Source organism: Gavia stellata, chromosome 6, assembly GCF_030936135.1.
Source record: "Gavia stellata isolate bGavSte3 chromosome 6, bGavSte3.hap2, whole genome shotgun sequence".
Classification (NCBI taxonomy): Eukaryota; Metazoa; Chordata; class Aves; order Gaviiformes; family Gaviidae; genus Gavia; species Gavia stellata.
The window spans coordinates 39,177,309-39,196,550 of record NC_082599.1 but is presented as its reverse complement, the minus strand read 5'-3'; the positions used below and the strand labels follow the sequence as shown (position 1 = coordinate 39,196,550).

Sequence of the window (19,242 nt, the reverse complement as noted above, 5' to 3'; positions counted from 1 at the left end):
CTACCAGACAATTTCCCATGAGATAACTGGGAACTAAAACCCTCATATTTTCAGTGTACCCAACTGTCCCATTTGTCACTACTGATAATGGTAGTCTGTGAGACCTTTAGATAAACTGTGCTAAGGAAGAAAGATTCCAAGCTGGAATTGCCAAGATAATGTATTGTAGCTTCACATACATTTTATTTAACTGATAAAGCAGAAGTATTTCATAATCCCAAAGAGAAGGGATGGTGACCTGTTGTATACTTCAGAAAACCACATGGCTTCAGCAGCAAGTTCAAGATCATGATGGTGACTAGCTATCTCTGCATTCCAAGGGCATGTCTTTGTGCTTCTTCACCTACAGAATGGTCCTTCAGTGGTGAGAAGATCTACCCATTCCATTCTTCATTTTGCTTTATCATAACAGATGATCCTTTATAGGCAGAGCGCACTTGTGAAAATCGTGGCTATCTCGGGGAAAAACGACAAACTGTTTCGTATCATTCTACACAGCTGTGTAGGACACATGCAGAGCTTTCTGGTCTTCCCTTCAAAAATATTGTGCCCAGGTCTCAACAGACAATCTAATCACAATGTGCAATGTTGACAAGTGGGATGTCATGAAGTCTTTTTTTTCCCCTGCTGGAAGCAAATGATCCAGTCATTCAATATACTAGCAGATGGTTTTGAATCAATTCAACTTTGGTGAACCCAGACTGGGAGATCAGATTCAAGGATCTGAAGTCCATCTGCCTTTTGTGAAGTACCAGATGTTTTGTTCTCAAGGCAAGTAGTCTTATGAATTAGACGCAGTCTTGGTTCTGTTATCAGGCAAAATGGTATGTGCACTTTCTCAGATCCTGAAGGTTCTGCTTAAGGTAGAACATGAGGAGACCTTCATAATCGTAACTGTTCAAGCAAACTGAGACAAACTAAGTCCAGAATCATCTTAAGCTGTCAATAAGAAATCTAAAATCTCTCCTCCTTTCCTATTTTATTAATTCAGAATTTTAGAGGCTCTGGACAACCTTGATCTTGCTCAGTGTCTATATGGACGTTTGGGGGCTCTTATTATAGTCTCATGAATACATTTGCAAAATAACCTGATGTTACTCTGGGGCTTTTCGTTTCTTACCAGTCTTTATCCTGTTGTCCTGAAGCTCTTGAAACTGAGATTGTTATGTGTCACGTAGTTCAGTCTAGATCAATTTACCTCTTTGTTCTCTGGTGGTTACTGCTTCAGAGTTCTCATTGTCATTATTTGTAGGCTTTGCAAAATATTGCTGAAATGGTAGACCACATTAACCCTACTGATTCATAATTGTATGGTTGGAATCTTTTAGTGTGCGTGCACGCATGGAGTCTCTTAGAAAAACAGGGAGAGGGCGCTGACTTTAATACCCTATTTTTCATCCTCTTGGCTGAGTGTCTGGTTGAAACTGTACTGATCATGTTCTGCCTTATAACTTTGTGTAAGGAGTGATAGGATACAAGTATGCCAATAACTAAGTGTGTTTACTGTATTAAAAAAATCAATAAATTAGTGTCTGGTAGTGGAAGCGTGTGTCTGAGACTCTTGGATACAGACCATGAAGAACTCAGCTATTGGTTCTCTTCCTTCTGTATTAAATACAGAAGAATGTACTGATACAGAAAAAACATACAAAAATAGTAATCATTTGTATTAACAAAGGTAACTGCAGTTGTATTAGCTAGGAGAAAAATAGCCATGAAATACTAGTTTTAACCAAGTCAGATAATTCGGAGGATGCAGGATATCTGCAGAGAAGGAGTCTTTCAAATTTTGGAAGCTTTGTGATTGACCCTAACACTTGGTGTAATGAATTAGGTGTCCTCTAGTCCTAGCCGATATTGTACGTTAAATCAGTGTTCCTGTGTGTTGTATTCTATTTTCCAATTGAATTGGAACAATTTATCACTTAGTGTGAAGTTGAAATTCAACATTTAGATATATGGTTGCATATGTCAATTTAAATAGGTGCCTGGAATACTTGCTAAGAAATGATGCCAATCCGGGGATCCGAGACAAACAAGGATACAATGCAGTTCATTATTCAGCTGCTTATGGTCATCGCTTATGTCTTGAATTGGTAAGAAAATACATCATAGATGAAAGCTGTAACAGCTGCTCTTACAGAGTATGATGCAGAGGCTAGGGGATTCCTCCACCTTGGTTCTTCATCTGTAAGCTAGGTTGATAGTGTTTTTCAGCCCCTGTGAGGAAAAATATTTAAGCCCTTGGTACTCTTAAAATAGGGGCAAGGTGAGGAGCTAAGATGGTAGATACTGGCATAAAAAGATAACACATTCGGAGATGAAGAGTTAACTGGTTGAGGATGTGGGATATTAGTTTTGTTTTTGTTTCTTAACTTACACTGCTAAGCTTTTTCCTGATGGCTGAAATAAAATAACCACAAGTTATCCCACTGAGAAGTGTTAAGAAATTTCAAAAATATCATCTGAAGGAGCAAACTAAAATGTAGGAAAAACCTGTGAAGTAAGGGTGCCTTTTAAAATAGTTCCTGTAGTTACAGTTACTAATGCCCGTATAATAGAATTTTAGATATTAAAGCCTCGGGTAGTTTTTCATTAATCCCTTTGCAAAAATGTGTATGTTATTTGTTATGCTAATTTTATTTTCTCTGTGTTATACAACCTAGTATTTTTATACAAATTATACTTTTATATTCAAATGTATTCAAACATGAATTCTGAATTTTTTAATTGCAGATTGCAAGCGAAACACCTCTAGATGTTGTAAGTGTATTATTTCTCACTGTTAAAGTACTACTGTACAGCAAAAGGGAACACGTAATTTTAAAAATACTGCTTATTTTTAGACTTATTCAACCATTTCTTCAATGCATAGATGTATTATTTAATTTCAATTGCAATTCAGATTTAATCGCAATTCAGAATTTTAAAATAGAAAATTAATTTTAAGCCTTTTTTTTACTTAAGAGTCATATGACCATGTTATAAAAGTGTGATAATGAAAACTTAGTGATCTGAATGTATTTGGTGTTCTTCAAACACTTCGAATGTTTTAATTCTTCTAGTGTACTACATTAAATATGGTCTTGAAAAAGACCCAGAATTAAAACTTTAAAACACATGTGAAAGTAACAAATAGAAATGTACACACGTAGATATTTTATTCCTATTTTGTAATGCTTGTGCATTTTTTGGGTCAATTTCTTCGGGAAATTTTGTTCTGTTCTGAGAAATCAGTCCTGCCTTCTGGCTTGTATTGTTTTCCTGCTGACTTTTCACCTACTCTGAATGCTTACCTTGTTTGTTTGGGTCTGTCCTTGTCTTCCCTTTGAATGCATTTCATCTATATTATTTCATATGGCTGCTTCAGGAAAAAGAATAATTTTAGATTCGTTTCTGATGTCATTATTGCATTGTTATGCAAAAGTAAACAACTGTGCTTGGGAGATGAATATGGAGGAGGTGTTGCAGTCATTGCAATTCAAACTCTTTTAAAGGTTGAAGGAGATCTAGAATTCCTAAGGAAACTGTAATCCTATGTTACTCTTCTGATTTTTCTTCCTTTATTTTTCAATCTGTGTACACTGGAAACTAGCAATTATTGCTGAATGTTTGTTATGGTGAGGGGTTTTTGCACTCACTCTGACTTTCTCTCTCTGCTAAGCTAATGGAAACATCAGGTACTGACATGCTGAATGATTCAGACAACAGAGCACCTATAAGTCCACTGCATCTAGCTGTAAGTATTTCATTCTTAGCGATGATAGCTCATCTAATTGCAAACGGTTGTTGACATAGGGTTATTCATTTGGGATTTTTTTTTAAAAAGGTCAATAACAATAAATGAAATGCAAAAATACGTACGTAATATTCCTGAATGGGCTATACAGGGTAATTTTTGCATTTCACTTGAAACTTACTTTATTGCTAACTTGACACTTTGTCTTGACACACACCTACAGAGTATTCTCTGTGCTATTTTTTTATCCACATATATCCATTCTGATCTCTTAACTGTTTCATCCCCTAAGTCCCTTCTGTTTTACCAGTCATGTTAACTGTAGCTATTTGTACTGTATTCTTTTTACTTACAAATTTTACTGGCTTCTTCTTTTTTAAATATTGTATTAAAAAAACTAATAGGAATTAGTTGAGTTTGCATATGTTCCTCAATTGAACGAATCTGAGGGTGATATAACTATAACATGAAGCAAGGAAACATGCTGTTTTCAAAATACTGGTAATTATACAAATTGGAGACAGACGATTTTCTGAAAGTAGTTTCAGTTGCTGAGTTGAAAGGATAAAATGGAAAAAACCCACCAACCTTTTTGTTTGAAATTGTGGGTTTTTTAAATTGATCATAATAATTGTAACTACTTACATGCTGCATCAGTAGCTTGTCCACATGTTAAAACAAAAATACTATCTTCACAGTTTCATTTATGTAATCCTGGTAAGAAAGGGAAAAATGTGAAGCACGGGTAGACTAAACACTTTTCTTATTCTTGTAGGCCTATCATGGCCACCATCAAGCTCTGGAAGTGCTGGTACAGTCGCTGCTGGACCTTGATGTGAGGAATAATAATGGAAGGACACCATTGGATCTTGCTGCCTTTAAGGGACACGTGGAATGTGTAGATGTGCTCATTAATCAGGGAGCATCAATCTTGGTGAAAGATTATGTTGTAAAGAGGACCCCAATACATGCTGCAGGTATGTGCTAACTGCTAACCTCTAAAATTTTGGCTTTTGAAGGGGATCATCTTCATGTTTAGAAGTCTCTATTATTAATGTTCTAAGAAACAGCGTTTAGGAATAGATGATGACTTTTAAGGTATATGCTATGCAGAGAAAGGTGTAACAAAGCAGTTGCGAGTAGAAACCGGTATCAACCCAATAAATAATTTTGGCTCGAGGAGTGCTGTTTCACGCTGCTCTCTGGAAGGGTCCTTGTCCATTCAACTAGCTAGGCTAGCTGTGCTGACAAGTGTCAATGCCATGTTCCTGTTTCTCTCCTTGTCTTTCACGCAGCCCAAAGCGTAGGCCCAAATTTAGATGCATGAGTTGTGTTGCCTGTCTTGGCAGTAAAATAATTCTAAAAATGACTGGAGTCTTGGAGAATTTCGTCAGTTTGATAAGAGACATGAAAACTGTACTTTGGGTTTTTTCCAAGGATTTAAATGACTCCTGAGTGTTTTCAAAATCACAACAATCCTTTGCAATATTTTCTCGCTGCCTTTCCTAGAAAACTTCTATAAACCTACCTTTCTCAAAGTCTAGCATTGATACTAGATTCTTGGTTTTTTCCTCCCTTTGAAAATAGGCTTATTTAAATTGACATTTATGGTTATGCTGTTACAGAAATGTTGTGGTAAAAAGAGCATTATGTACAAAACATCATCATTCCTACCACTTAATTTGTTGTCCATGAGCACAAACGGTATTCTTCTATTTGATTTAGCTTCTCCTAATTTCTGTTAGCATTTCTGCCTGCTAGGGAAGCATGAATTGTCACTGTTCTTATGTGGACTGAATACAGCAGCTGCATGTCAGAAATAATTTCCGCTCCAACAAGCAATCATTTCTCTTTCATGAGATGCATTTAAATGTGATTTCTCTATTTTTTGTTTCTTTTCTTTTTTCCTTATTTTAAACTGCTTGGTTAATTACTTCTATGCATTACATTTCCTTCCCCTCTTTCTAAATGTGATTTCAATTGTTGTTTCATAACTGTGCACATGCTACACTTGCTAAGAAAGTCTGTATATGATTGGCTAGGTATGTCTTTACCTGTGCCTTAAAACAAGCAAAAGTTATGGTAATCGCTACATTTAATTATTCCTTCTTGTGGATGTTGTATAAGCATATATTCAAACTATAGTTAATGTGTGCAACCTCATTTATATGTAAAAAAACAAATACCTGTTGGCAACTGACAGTTGGAATCTATTACTTTTAATACTATACAGTTGAGAATACCTAATTCCTGAAATAATTTGCTACTGTTCATAATTTTTGTTTTTAATTTAAGTTGTAACAATAATAAAGCTGTACAGTGGGTTCTCAAGCTAATAGGATTTAGTCTGAGCAGGTTACCGTTCTGTTTGAGCTGTATACTCAAAGGCAATTGATGCAAAACTCATATTTTTATGATGTTTTACAGCTACAAATGGTCACTCAGAATGTTTGCGGCTATTGATAGGAAATGCAGAACCACAGAATGCAGTGGACATTCAAGATGGAAATGGACAGTGAGTTTAAATGATGTACATTCTGTTCTTCACAAGCTGCTGTATTTTATAAAAGGAAAAACTAAGTATTTTACATTGGTCGTTTTTAATTTGTTACTTTAAAGGGAGATAATGTTTGAACTAGGACACATGAGACTGTGTATTTTGCAATAAAGATAATGTTGGCGGTGAAAAGCGTTCTTGTTCAGTTGGGAGGAAACGAAAATGTGTCTTATTGCCCAGATGCTGAAAAAATGGATTTCAGTAACTTAATCAGGACTTCTGAATTAGGGGATATTAATTTGTTTTCTTGTATCTAAAAAGGAAATATGAATGGCATTCTCAGAGTGAAGGTAGTGCTAGAGAATATCATTGATGATGTAAATTTTAAGTGTTGTCCAGAAGGGTAGTAGTAGTTGTATTTCAGCTGAGTGCTAGTCTGTTAAATTTCCATGTAGATTACACTTTATTTCACTCTGCTTAGGACTCCTCTGATGTTGTCAGTTCTCAATGGGCACACCGACTGCGTTTATTCACTCCTTAACAAAGGAGCAAATGTAGATGCCAAAGATAAGTGGGGAAGGACAGCATTACATAGAGGGGTAAGAGAATATTCCTTTTCTGTCCTTTCCAGTTTTATACATACTGATTTCAAATACGGACTTAATATGTAGTGTTAATGAATTTCTCACTATTGTCATCTTGCCATTCTTAGTTTTTAATTGTGTTTTGAGTTGCTTTCAAAAGGCACACTTTTGCCTGTTTGCTCCGTACCCTTAGAATTCTTCTGGGCTTCCAGAGTCTCTTAATCTTGCTGTGAAGTGTTGACTGGAGAGGTCCCAGAGTACAGCTTTTTATGGGATGGGGGTAGTGTTAATGGGAGGAAAAGTGTGATGCGTGCCATATGCCAAATTTTATTTTATAATCTCTGCCAGATAAGACAATTGAATGAGCCCTAGAGATTAGCAGTTCATTCAGTGTTATTCCAAGAAATTATTCTGTCATCAATATGATAATACATTGCTATTTTTCCAACACAGTGGCTGTTTCCAGGAATAAAAATAACAGCTGTGCTTATTTTGTTATTACTTAAAAATGTATGAAATTGCCTGAAGTTTGCTTGCTTTAGTTATTCATCTATATAAGCCAAGGTATGTATTTGCAAACTTGCTATTTCTTGTGTCTCTCTCACAGGCAGTTACTGGGCATGAGGAATGTGTGGAAGCATTGCTTCAACATGGTGCAAAGTCCTTATTACGAGACTGTAGGGGGCGAACCCCTATACACTTGTCAGCTGCTTGTGGACATATAGGTGTTCTAGGAGCTCTCCTGCAGTCAGCTACATCTGTGGATGCAGTACCTGCAATAGCAGACAATCATGGCTATACATCACTGCATTGGGCCTGCTATAACGGTAAAATACATTAAGGTTAAAATACGTGTCTAAATGTATTTGTTGATATTGAGATAGAAGTTATTACTACTTATAAAAGCACAATATAAAGTCTGTCCTCTTTCAGTTTGTATTAGTCAATGTGACAATATGATGAACATGATATCTTGAGGGGGGAATGCATTAACATCCAATACGTAATATCTGGTGTTTATTTTTGTACTACATTTTTGTTATAAACTGCCTTCTTAGTTTTATGCCTCAAGGAGTCTTTCAAGAAATTCAGCATAGTACCTGTGAATACAAATGTGCCACACATCCCAAAAAAATAACCTTCACAGGGAGTCTTGAGAGGAATGGTTTCAGATTAAATCTTTTTTAAATTCCTTCAAATCCACCTTGATAGGCACAAGAAGCTAAAGTATATAAAAGTGATTCAATAAGAATTTTTTTTTCTTGACTGATACTTTCTTGGATTTGGGGGTGAGGGAGGCCTTAAAAGATAGGAAACTCATTCAGCCCCTTTGCTAAAGATTTTGTTCTGTGTGTTCCTTTCCAACATAGTAGAGGTTCTCATTTATTTCACCTCTGTGTCATGTGATAGAGAATGATCAAGAAGTTAGGGTTTAGAGCTTCACTTTACCAATTATTTTTAAGTGAATAACTAACTAGACTGTCTTCACAGCTGAAGCAACTACGTAATACACTGGTAATTTGAACTAGAATAACATTTCTTTATCACATTCATAAAATCAAACTCTTAAAGCTTGGTCCATTTTCAGAGTGACCGCAGTGTCTGAATAAAACAGAACTGAAATATGCTTGATTTGTAGAATGAAAATTTGACAGGACTTGTGAAAATACAAATCTTCAGACAACAGCGAATGTTGAACTAAGGTTCTCTGCATAAATGCATCAAAGATAAAACAGGTAGTTACAGTTGTTAGCTACCTGTACAGCAGCAGCCTATAAAATTTTGAAAATAATAGTATGATAGGTTGAACATGTTCTTGTTAAACTTCTGTTATGACTATCGACTTTGTTTCTCTTTGGGTTTAGCAAGACAGTGGAACAAAAATAACCCTCAAATGGTAGAGACTTTTTCATGTAGACTGAGTGGTGAATGTACAGAAAAGTTTGAAACATGGAGGCGTAAAGAACCAAATAAGTGTTCTGGAAGTTCTTCACACAGCATGAGATCCCTTCTAAATTTCACAAAGTTTACAGTGTAAAATGTTGGTTTGATTTTCAGGATTCTAAAAATGTCTTAGTTCCTAAACATAGCCGTATCAAATAGAACTAGTGTGTCATTGAAACTTTCAAGTGAAATATTGCTTAATGTAATTTGGATACATATTTTTTGTTGTAATCCATAAATAGACCATTTCCCTTTTTTAATACCTAACTTTTACATTTGATTTAGGTCATGACAGTTGTGTAGAGCTCCTCCTGGAACAGGAAGTTTTCCAGAAAATGGAAGGAAATTCTTTCAGTCCGTTGCATTGTGCTGTGTAAGGAAATGCAAAATTATTCTTCATAGATTTCATTGCTGTATTTAACAAAAGATTTATCATTCTGTAAATAACAGCCTGTTTAATTCCTTGTAGGATAAATGACAATGAAGGTGCTGCAGAAATGTTAATTGATACACTAGGTGCTGGTATTGTAAATTCAACAGATTCAAAAGGAAGGTAAGAATGTAAATGCACAGTGGAAGAATGTTTGTAATGTAGGAGTTAGAGTGGCTCTGCTAAATTCTACAATCATTTGGGGTTTTGTATTTGCTACTTACATTAATTCCCCCTTCCCCTGTTTTTATTCTTTGAAAAATCGCTTTTTTATTATTCTGTGCTAGAAATAAATTCTAGATTTTTTAAAAATCCTGTTATAATCTGGGAAACTTGAATTGACTTTTTATTATATAGAGAAGTTTAAGCATGTTTTAAATTGTGTCACTTCATGGATAGTATTTTATGCGTATTTTATTTTTTCGGCATCAAATTGTATCTTTATTATAACTTACATAGAGGGAATTATTTGAAACTTGAAGGTGACTTTCTAAAGGCAGCATTCATAACTCCAGCAATACTGATTTCAAAGGATCAGTGGGAGGGACTGCCCAGCCTTTCATATCCACAGGATCACACTCAGCATGTCCCTTTGAATAAAGTAGAAAGCACGGCTGAACATGGCCATTGTCTTTTGATCTGTTGTAGAACTCCTCTTCATGCAGCAGCTTTTACAGATCACGTTGAGTGTCTACAGCTTCTGCTCAGTCACAATGCTCAAGTAAATGCTGTAGATTCTTCTGGGAAAACACCTTTAATGATGGCTGCAGAAAATGGACAGACAAATACAGTTGGTAAAGAGCAAGCTTTATATATTTCTGCTGTTAAGTTTGTTAATCTTACTATGGGTAAAGTTGCCTTATAGTTAACATTAAGGTGGATATATTTTGTCAAAATTATGTTTTCATTTTGCACAAATGTAAGCCATTAAGACTTTTAAGGAATACACTTTTAGTTAATACAAACCTTTATTTCCCCAGAGGTGCTGGTTAGCAGTGCTAAGGCTGATCTGACTTTGCAAGACAGTTCTAAGAACACAGCACTCCATTTGGCTTGCAGCAAGGTGTGTGCATAGTCTGACTTACTGGTGCTGAGCTTTGTGTTATCAAGCACTGTTTGCAAATTTTAACTTGTTACTTTGAAAAGGCATTTTAAACAATTTTTGAAGAGTATTTTTTATGTGACAGATGTTTGTTCTGTATTAAGGGTCATGAAACTAGTGCCTTGTTAATACTGGAGAAGATTACGGATAGAAACCTCATCAATGCCACGAATGCAGCCTTGCAAACGTACGTATCGGCAGTGAGTGTGTTTTACAGATGAGTTTTTGGTGTGTTTCTGCTAAAACCAGTATCTTGCTCATAAAGAGGAATATTTTTCAGAATTTTTTTCCAAATTGGTTGAATTTTTATTTAATTGCTTAACAGGTACCAGGAGTTTAACCGACTTGAAGTGAAATCGTATTTTCTTCATACTTAAAGTTCTAGTTTTAGCTGAGTGAAAGAGATGATAAATAAATCTTACAGTATTGTGATTCAAGGAATCTTGTGTGGAATTACTGCAATCCACTGAGATTACCTGTAAACAATATTTTTCTGTTTTATAAGTTATCTAATTTTTCAATTAACATTCACTTCAGTTAACTCATTGGGGGTAAACTAAGACATGGTCTTCAAAGCTAGCTAATAAAAAATCTAGCTGAAGTATGCTTTTGTTCTTCAGCATGCTTTGTTAGGAAAAGATACCTATTGCTACTAGGATGAAAGACTATTTTCTGTTAAATATTATGGAGAATATAGTATGCCTAATGCTTCCTGAAGGTCTTCTTTCAAGTAGAATTAAGCCTATTTTGTTAGCCCAATCATAAGGAAAACTTAAAAATGTAGTGGTATGTCATATTGGGGAATATATGTCAGGATGGGCTATTAAAATTACTCTTCTGCATTTATTTCCTTTTAAAGAATGTATTTGTGTTATAGGCAATATTTGACACCTGGTATGTAGCTGAGTTACGTACGTGAATTGTTAGACTGCTTGAATAATGCTATCACAGACCAGTTAGGAAAAAAAAACACTGGAACTTGTAAGCAGCTTATGTATTTCTTTGGCCTTACGTCCCTTCTGGAATCTGTCATGTTCAAACTCCTTACAGTTCTTCCAACTATTCTCAGAGATCTACTGGAACTAAGGAGTTAAGATAGTAAGACTTCTTCCTCTGCTCTTGCTGCTCACCATGGTGCACCTCAGACAGCATGAAATAACCAGAAAGCGGGAAAGGGATTCATTGCCCCATTTCTGGCTTGAAGGGGGTGATATCTTGGGAGGAGGAAAAGCAAAAATGAGATGGGAACAGCAGTGGAAAAGTATGCTACCACAGGCTCATCTAATTCCACCCACATGCCTTGGCTCATATAGTCTGATCAAGACATGTCATGGGGAAAAATAGGTACATATTCTCACTTCCATGAAATGTTTTTATAAATTTCAAGATTTTAACAGTTGTTTCAAATATTACTGGTTTAGCAAATGTTTTCTAATAACTAAACTGACTTTTTAAACAGCTTTCATAATAAACAATGTCCTACTTTGTGCCAAGATAAGCATTACAATTGTTGGCCATTATTTTAATTACAGTACATTTTTCAGTATATCTATGGTGTGCAGTAGTTCTTGAATTTTAATACTTTAATATAAGCACCATAGATATAGCTTCTCCTGATTGTATCTTTTGTATTTCTGGTCTCTAAGTAAGGCACTTGTTTCCAAATCAAAATATAGTTCACAGTTAATTCAAACAATTTTAAGAATCTCAGAACTAATTAAGAGCAATATAAAGCAGAAGGGAAGTAAGCTGATTATTCTGTTTCTTGCTGAGTGGTGGTAGGGTTTTATTTAAGCCAGTGGGAAGCAATTTTGAAAAACTGTTGTATTTGAAAAAGATATAATTAAAATATTTGAGGTAAAGCTACACTTCCCTTGATAGATCAAGTCACCGCAAAACAAGGTTATGGTTAATAGTTTGAGGTTTTGAAAACTAATCTGTTTTTCCTGCTTCATGCATTATACTGTAAAATTTTTTCATTTCTAGTCACAGTGGAATATAGTGGTTTCTAAGAGGCAGATTGATGAAATGCTTCTGCATCTCTTATAAGCATTTACATGCAATAAAATGACTACCATTCTGCTGTTACTATTCTAATGATTACTGCCAGTGACATGGAGTAACTCTCAGATGGGATGATATCTGTTACAGCAGTTCAGTGAAGGATTTATCAGTAACGTACCAGATGTTTCTAAATTTTTAATGTGATAAAGTTCATAAGCAGCCAGGTCTCTTCTAGCAGCTACTTCCTCACTGTGTGGTGCCATAAAAAGAAGAAAGAAAGCGCACAATTGTTATTGTACGGTTTCTTTGCAATAAGAAAAGAGATTTGCTGGTTTTCCCATCTTATTACATCTACAATGTTTATATAATGTGTACATAACATACCAGTATAAATACTTCAATAATCTTTTACCTAGATGCAAGCTACCTATCTTACTTAATATCTTGTTCTAAGGTTTATATACCAGTTTGCTTGTCTTCACAGACCTCTGCATGTTGCTGCTCGGAACGGACTAACGGTTGTAGTTCAAGAGCTTTTAGGGAAGGGAGCAAGTGTACTTGCTGTAGATGAAAATGGTAAGAATAAATTTAACTTTGTTTCCCCATAAGGAACTGTGGTTATAAACTCAGCTCACTGAAAAGCAATAACCCTTTGGGAGTTTCATATAAGCCTCACAGTAGGTTCCCCCATGGAAAAAAATGTGTTGTGTTGGTGATGGATCATTTTAGCAAAGCAGCACCAATGTAAGGGAAGTGAAAACTTTCAGAACGATGCAGGTCACGGCAGAGAAATGTTTGGTTTGCATTTGTAGTTTTATAATGAATACACTAGCTCTGGCATACTGGAGACAGTAAAAAAAAAAAAAATCTAATGCTCAAAGTAAAATATAACTGTCAGCTGTTAAGAAGCTGGATTGAATTGCCATCTATTTTGTCATGGTAGGTATATTGGTGTTAGTTTTTAAAAGCAAGTATGAATTACAGATCTCAGTTACTGGTCTCAAGCTTGTGGCTCTTCAGAGTTTTTTAGCACATAGAAGTAAGAAAAAGTAACTGCTTTATCACAGAGAATAAATCCTATACCTTGTAAGGACAAAAGAAAATTAGATCTACTGACTTTTTATTTGCATATTTTCATGTAAGACATCTGTGGTCCTCCACAGCTGTGCTTTTAATAGCCTAAGAGCTCTTGCTCTTGTGCCATACCCAATGTGTCTTAAATGAAAGCAGTAGCTGGAGTTTGGGGTGGGGAGGGGGTGAGTTCTTTTGGGTTTTTGGTTTTTTGCTTCTTGTTTTTTTGAGTTTCTTTTGGTGGTTTGTCCTTTTTTTTTTTTTCCCCAGAAGCAATGTGCCTAATTAACAGTTCTAATTATATTTTCAGTTTGGAATGGTTTTTGTCTCTTAATGTTTTCTGTGACTTTCTCTGTGTGTTTCTCAAATTACACTGCTTAAAGTGACATCTGTGATTTAAAGATCATTCCTTGCCTAAAATAGGGTACAGGGTCACTGCTAAATGAAACTCCCTAAAATGAAAAGATTGGAAAACATACCTTTTTGATTTTTGTTTCTCATCACAAGTATGCTAACTGGAGATGTTACTCATATTTTTGTGGGCTTTTCATGTGCAGCCAGCCAGTCCCTTGTTAGGGTGGATCTTTGACGTAACAGAGGAAACAGTTGTGTGTATAGAAGTCACAGTTCTCTGGGCAGCCTGGGGATCTAACTGAAACATGTTAAACTTCTTTTTAATTCTGCTCATATTTTAAATTTTAAAGTAACTCTGAGTGCTACCTAATCTAGTTCCTCACTGTGGTTCTTAACTTTCTTTCTAATAGCAATTGCTTTGTTTATAAAATTTTAAGCAGCCTTGAGAATATTCATAATGAATTCTTTTTCTGTTGGATGAATGTGCCAGCTTAAAGTACAGTATGTGTGAAGTGATGAGTACTTCGAGTTGTGAGAGAGCAAGGGAATTTTTTGTGGGATTTATCGATCTATTTCACCTGTCACTGTAATTTTTTCTTAATTCTTAGAAGTATTAGTATGTTAGCAGGCTTGCTAAACCGGTTGCAAAAGTTTTCTTTATTTCCATAGTGTACCTTTTATATTAAATGGAAAAGGTGGCAGTAGTGATAGCCAGGTTCTGCTTTAGGTCTATTTGTCTTTGATTTTAGCATCTACTGCTAGAGTGTAAGTGTTTCTAAAGAAAAAAAAATTACATACATTTATTTAATTCTAATAAAGTAAAAATATAGGAGAAACTTTTCTTTTTTTTATTTTTTTAATTAGAAAGTCTTACAAGAGTACGATTCATGAATTTTGGGGGGTGAAAGCTATCTGTTTAGCAAAGCGGACTGAAGAAATGTGATGCAAAATATTCCAGCACCTAACACTGACATTCTCTTACTTTAGCATAGCTTAGATAATTTCACTGATCTGCCATGCAAGCTTGGCATTTCAGATAGAATTAGATTAAATTGGAAGTAAGTTTTAGTGTTCTACATGGAAGTGTGTCTTCATATATGGAACATGTAATCAGGAGAACCTCAGCTGGTATGGAGCGGTGATCCCCCTTTTTGTCTCTGAAGTTGTCGCTTTCTGTAAAGGCTGCATTGACCCTTTTTTACAAGCAGTCTCTACTTGTATCTGTATAAAACTCCTTAATGGTCCTCTGCTGCTATATCTGGGCTACAGAAAATTATTGAAACACATGAGCTTTGAAAAAACTTAACATCACTCCAATTCTCTGCATTTCAGTTTATAAATAATCTAGAAGATATTTAAAGCTCTAGATTTGAAGTCATACTGCTTTTGTTATAGAGCATCTCCTAATGTGGTGAGATCACTTTTTGAGGTGTTTAAGAGCTAATGACTTTGGAAAAAAATTTAATCCTCCTGGTTCTCAAAAGATTAAATGCAACTGAAACAGCAAATTAACTGTCCGGCATACTTCCCAAAAGTAATCATGTTGAGGGTTCATGCTCAGTTATGTATCAGTTCTCACTCAAATCTTTCAGTTCTTTTCCCGTATTTCCACACCTGTCTTGAGGAAACTTTGCCATCACCGGCATCTACAAAAATTCTGTTGAATTTTACATTGTTTTTGCAAGTTTACCTGTCCTAACAGAAATTACTAGCTTTTTCTTTCATTTGACGCCAGCTGAAGTTTTATTTTTGGTCACTCAACCAACTTTTCAAGTTTTTTTTGTTTTGGGTTTTTCCCCTGCTATTTAACTAGGCTAGCTAAATTTCCTGGTACGGTCTGTCTTGTCTTGGTTTTATTAATGTGCACCAGAGCAGTGAGAGTAGGCATTCTCTAACTCGGGAGACTGACATAGCATGGAGGTGTCTCTTGTTTTCTAGATTCATCATTACAGTGATCATTGGCCTTTCAAGCCTTTAAAAAAATAAAAAGGAGGGGGGGATGGGATATTTTTTTTGTCTAGTTCTTTTCCAAGCCTTCCTTTACTTGTATTCTAGTTTATACTGGAGACCTCCAGTTTTCTGGAAGGAATTTTTTTGTAAATGCTTACAAGATGACTCATGCCTCAGATTCCTTTATTCTTTTTCCCAAGTGCAAGACTTCATTCAGTTTATCTTGAGACTGTCTTTGCACTGACCACGTTAATAACCCTCTGATTTTTCTGTGGGCACCTTCATGGAAACTTTCAAATCCCAGGGAAGGGAGCAGCTCTGTGTTTGGGCAGGGGGAGCCCTGGTCTTCAAGTCCATGTCCACCCCTTAGGCTCTGTTTTCTGTTGTGCGAGGAAGCTGCTTCACCTCACTCTGCTTCTGTTGCCCTGTCTATAAATGAAGATAGTGATTTTTTTTTTTTTTATTGTCCTGTGAAAGCTTATGCAAATACAAGTACAGATTCTGGGGAACATTAGATGAGAACTGAGTAAAAGTATTTCAGTGGAGTTGGTACCTTTACCAACATCTTATTAAAAGAACATTTAAAGTATTTATACCTATTGTTGCCCTCACATATGAATGATCAGTTTGCAGTTGTTTAAGGAACATAAAAATATAACTTGTTCTTATAATTTTAAAATTATATAGACATAAATATTTGGTGGAGGACGCAGATGTCAGTCTTCCATGGTGCAAGCAGTTACTTCATTTTGCTAAGGCAAGAATAAAACTGCGATATTTCATTCCTACTTATAAAAGCCAGAAGCTTAAGATCTACAATCGAATATTCATATAAATATTGTTTTTAGAGAGCTCTTAAAAGAAGCTAGTAATCTGTTTAATCTTTACGTTGGCCTTTAATGTTTTTATGATGAACTGGGATGCTCAAAGGTAGCTGGAGACTACTCGTTTTTCTTCTTTGAGCTTTTATCAAATCATGTTAGCAAAAGAAATGGTGTTGAGCATGGCCAGCTTGAATAAACTTACTTTGTGTGTCGTGTGTCATCTTACCTTCATACAATCTCCAGCAACTGTACATACTAAATTGTGTGCATTTGAGTATCAATGCTGAGCCTTCTGTTCTGCCTGACGTGCCTGAAGTGCAGTCTCAATCCGAGTGTCGCAAGCTCTGGCCCTTGCTTCTGAGTCCACTCAAAATGTATCTTCTGCAGACTGTCACTGTTAACTCTGAGCTGTTTAAGTGCTGTGATACCTTACTAACAATGAAAACATCTGCTGCGCTGCACTTCTGTATGGCCCTATCGCATGGTCAGCTGGTGTGTTTTGTGCCTGAATTATCTGTGTGTTTCCTTGGACTGTCTGCTCCTTTGGGCAGGGACTGTTGTCTTACTCTGTTCCAAACATCAAGCACAAGGTCTGTCCTGATCAAGTAATAGCTCAACTGCAAGATTGTCTGTCCCCTGCTTGCTGTTTTCTTAATTTCTAGATAAAATTATTTTCCATAATGTGCCTACTTCTTTAAAACTTCTGTGCAATTGTACAACATGGTAACTACTCCTGAGCTCTATCCTAATGCTTGACCTGGATCTACTTGTATACAATAAAGATGATTCCTTAGTAGCTGAAGCACTTGCTGGTAGAATGGGCATCACCTCATTTTCCCTGCCTTCCTAAGGTCTGGATAGAAATCCATCATGTGGTTTGCTTTAAAGGCATCTATTATTTAAAATTACTTGTGTGCTTTTTACCTGGTGTTGTACACATTTAAGTTGTAGACTGGGGGTAGTGCAGGACTTCAGACTGCCAAATGTACCTGAACATGAGTCTTCCTGTTCAGCTCATTGTGGGCATATCTATCGCATGCAGTGAGAGATACTGCAAGGGTGCTACAAGGTGATCTGGCCACCCACTTCTGTGTGGACCCAGGTAGAGGGAACTTACTTTGGTCTTGGCGGCAGAATTAGCTGTTATCTGTGGTTGCATGTATGTGACTGCCATGCTTCTAGAGCTGCTATTGTCAACACCAGTTACAGTGCCTCGGTGTTGTAGATACACCTTGAGACCAGGTGCCTTGCTGAATGATTAAGCCTAAAGCCTGAGACGGGAGCAATATGTGGATCTCCACTGAGGAGAATTTGAAGCGTTTTTCTTGACATTCAGTGAGTTAGAGGCAAGTACATAGGGAAGGGGGAAGCTGCAAAAGCTGAAGTGTTGGAGGATTATTAGAGCCACAGTTACCCAGAAGAGATTTCACAGCTACATGACCTGACTGCAAATCATTCCACAGCCGGAGACCTCCTGCATTTGGGGGTTGTCGCAGTAGCGCTGCCTAGCAGGAGGAGTTTGGCCAGACCAGTTGGGCAACCAAGAGGTGTAGTTTCTCTCTGCAAGCCCTAGCCTACTAATCCAGCTGGCATTCCCTCAGACTTCTGTGGATTTCCTAATTGATATCCCTCAAGTAAAAGTTAAACATAGGCTGTATAGTTTATATTACTGTATATTGTAATAAAGTACAGGTTGATTGAAATTGTATGCTCTGACTTTTCAATTAACTGGCCCTAATGCTTTAGCTAGCTTATTATTGAGACAGGACAGTCTTATTAAAATAACTGTCTGTGGTGAACATCTATATGGAAGCTTCTGGATATTTAGCATGTTGGGCTGTAGTTTCTGCAGTAGCTCTCTAGTGAATGCCTTCACCCATCACTGTTGGCTGCCATTAGTTGTTTCTCCTCAGCCAGGTGACTTCCTCACCATTTTCAAATCCAGGCTTTTCTCGCTGGCCTAGAGTGTCGACTGTGCTTAACAAAACAATTACATCTCTGTTCCAAAGCCCACGAACTTCTGGGTTGTTTTTGTAACTGAAAGTTAAAAAATACTAATTGATAATGCATTTAATTCTATGTTTGTGGTTTGGGGGTTTTTTAAACAGTGCAGAACTAAGCATTATTAACAAGCTTTGCAGCTGAAAGATGACATGATCTTGGAGAAATTTTTACACTGTCTTTTATTTTAAATTAAGGTTTTGGGTTTTTTGACTTTCCAGGTTACACACCAGCTTTGGCCTGTGCACCCAATAAGGATGTGGCTGATTGCCTAGCTCTCATTCTGGCCACAATGATGCCTGTTTCATCGAGCAGCACATTACCTTCCCTTACATTCAATGCCATTAATCATTACACCAACACCTCAAAAACTGTCACCTTCGATTCCTTGCCAATCGTGAGGAGTGACCATAGCTCATACTGTACTTTCAACAACATTGGCCGGGAAGATGGCTACCCATATACAGAAGAAGATGAACTCAATGACTCAGATTCTGAGACCTATTAGCAGCTACATTTTGTAGGTCTGAAGAGTGAACCCTCACGCTGGAAGGTCAGACATGTGCTTTTGAAAAAAAGCTGTCAGTGTTTGAATACAAAAAGAGGACAGACATTTGAGAAGATGTTTTTTATTGTGGTTGCATATAAAAAAATCTGAGACTCTAGGAGGATTTTTAAGAGCATATTTTGCAGAAGAAGCATAAATTCTTGAATAAGTACTTGGAATCCATGGCAAAAAAAA

At 36.3% G+C, this 19,242-nt stretch overlaps 1 protein-coding gene across 2 annotated transcripts in view; it reads left to right on the top strand.

The window, feature by feature from the left end:
• Positions 1-19,242, top strand: part of ANKRD28 (ankyrin repeat domain 28) — a 76,419-nt gene extending 57,177 nt beyond the window's left edge. For both annotated transcript variants that reach the window (XM_059819040.1, XM_059819039.1), the window contains exons 15-28: positions 1,985-2,096; positions 2,737-2,763; positions 3,665-3,739; positions 4,515-4,716; positions 6,167-6,254; positions 6,718-6,835; positions 7,428-7,647; positions 9,050-9,137; positions 9,234-9,317; positions 9,843-9,988; positions 10,175-10,257; positions 10,401-10,483; positions 12,785-12,876; positions 18,722-19,242. In XM_059819040.1, coding sequence (XP_059675023.1) covers positions 1,985-2,096; positions 2,737-2,763; positions 3,665-3,739; positions 4,515-4,716; positions 6,167-6,254; positions 6,718-6,835; positions 7,428-7,647; positions 9,050-9,137; positions 9,234-9,317; positions 9,843-9,988; positions 10,175-10,257; positions 10,401-10,483; positions 12,785-12,876; positions 18,722-19,008 — 1,705 coding nt within the window. In that variant the 3' untranslated portion in view covers positions 19,009-19,242. The remainder of the gene's footprint in view (positions 1-1,984; positions 2,097-2,736; positions 2,764-3,664; positions 3,740-4,514; positions 4,717-6,166; positions 6,255-6,717; positions 6,836-7,427; positions 7,648-9,049; positions 9,138-9,233; positions 9,318-9,842; positions 9,989-10,174; positions 10,258-10,400; positions 10,484-12,784; positions 12,877-18,721) is intronic.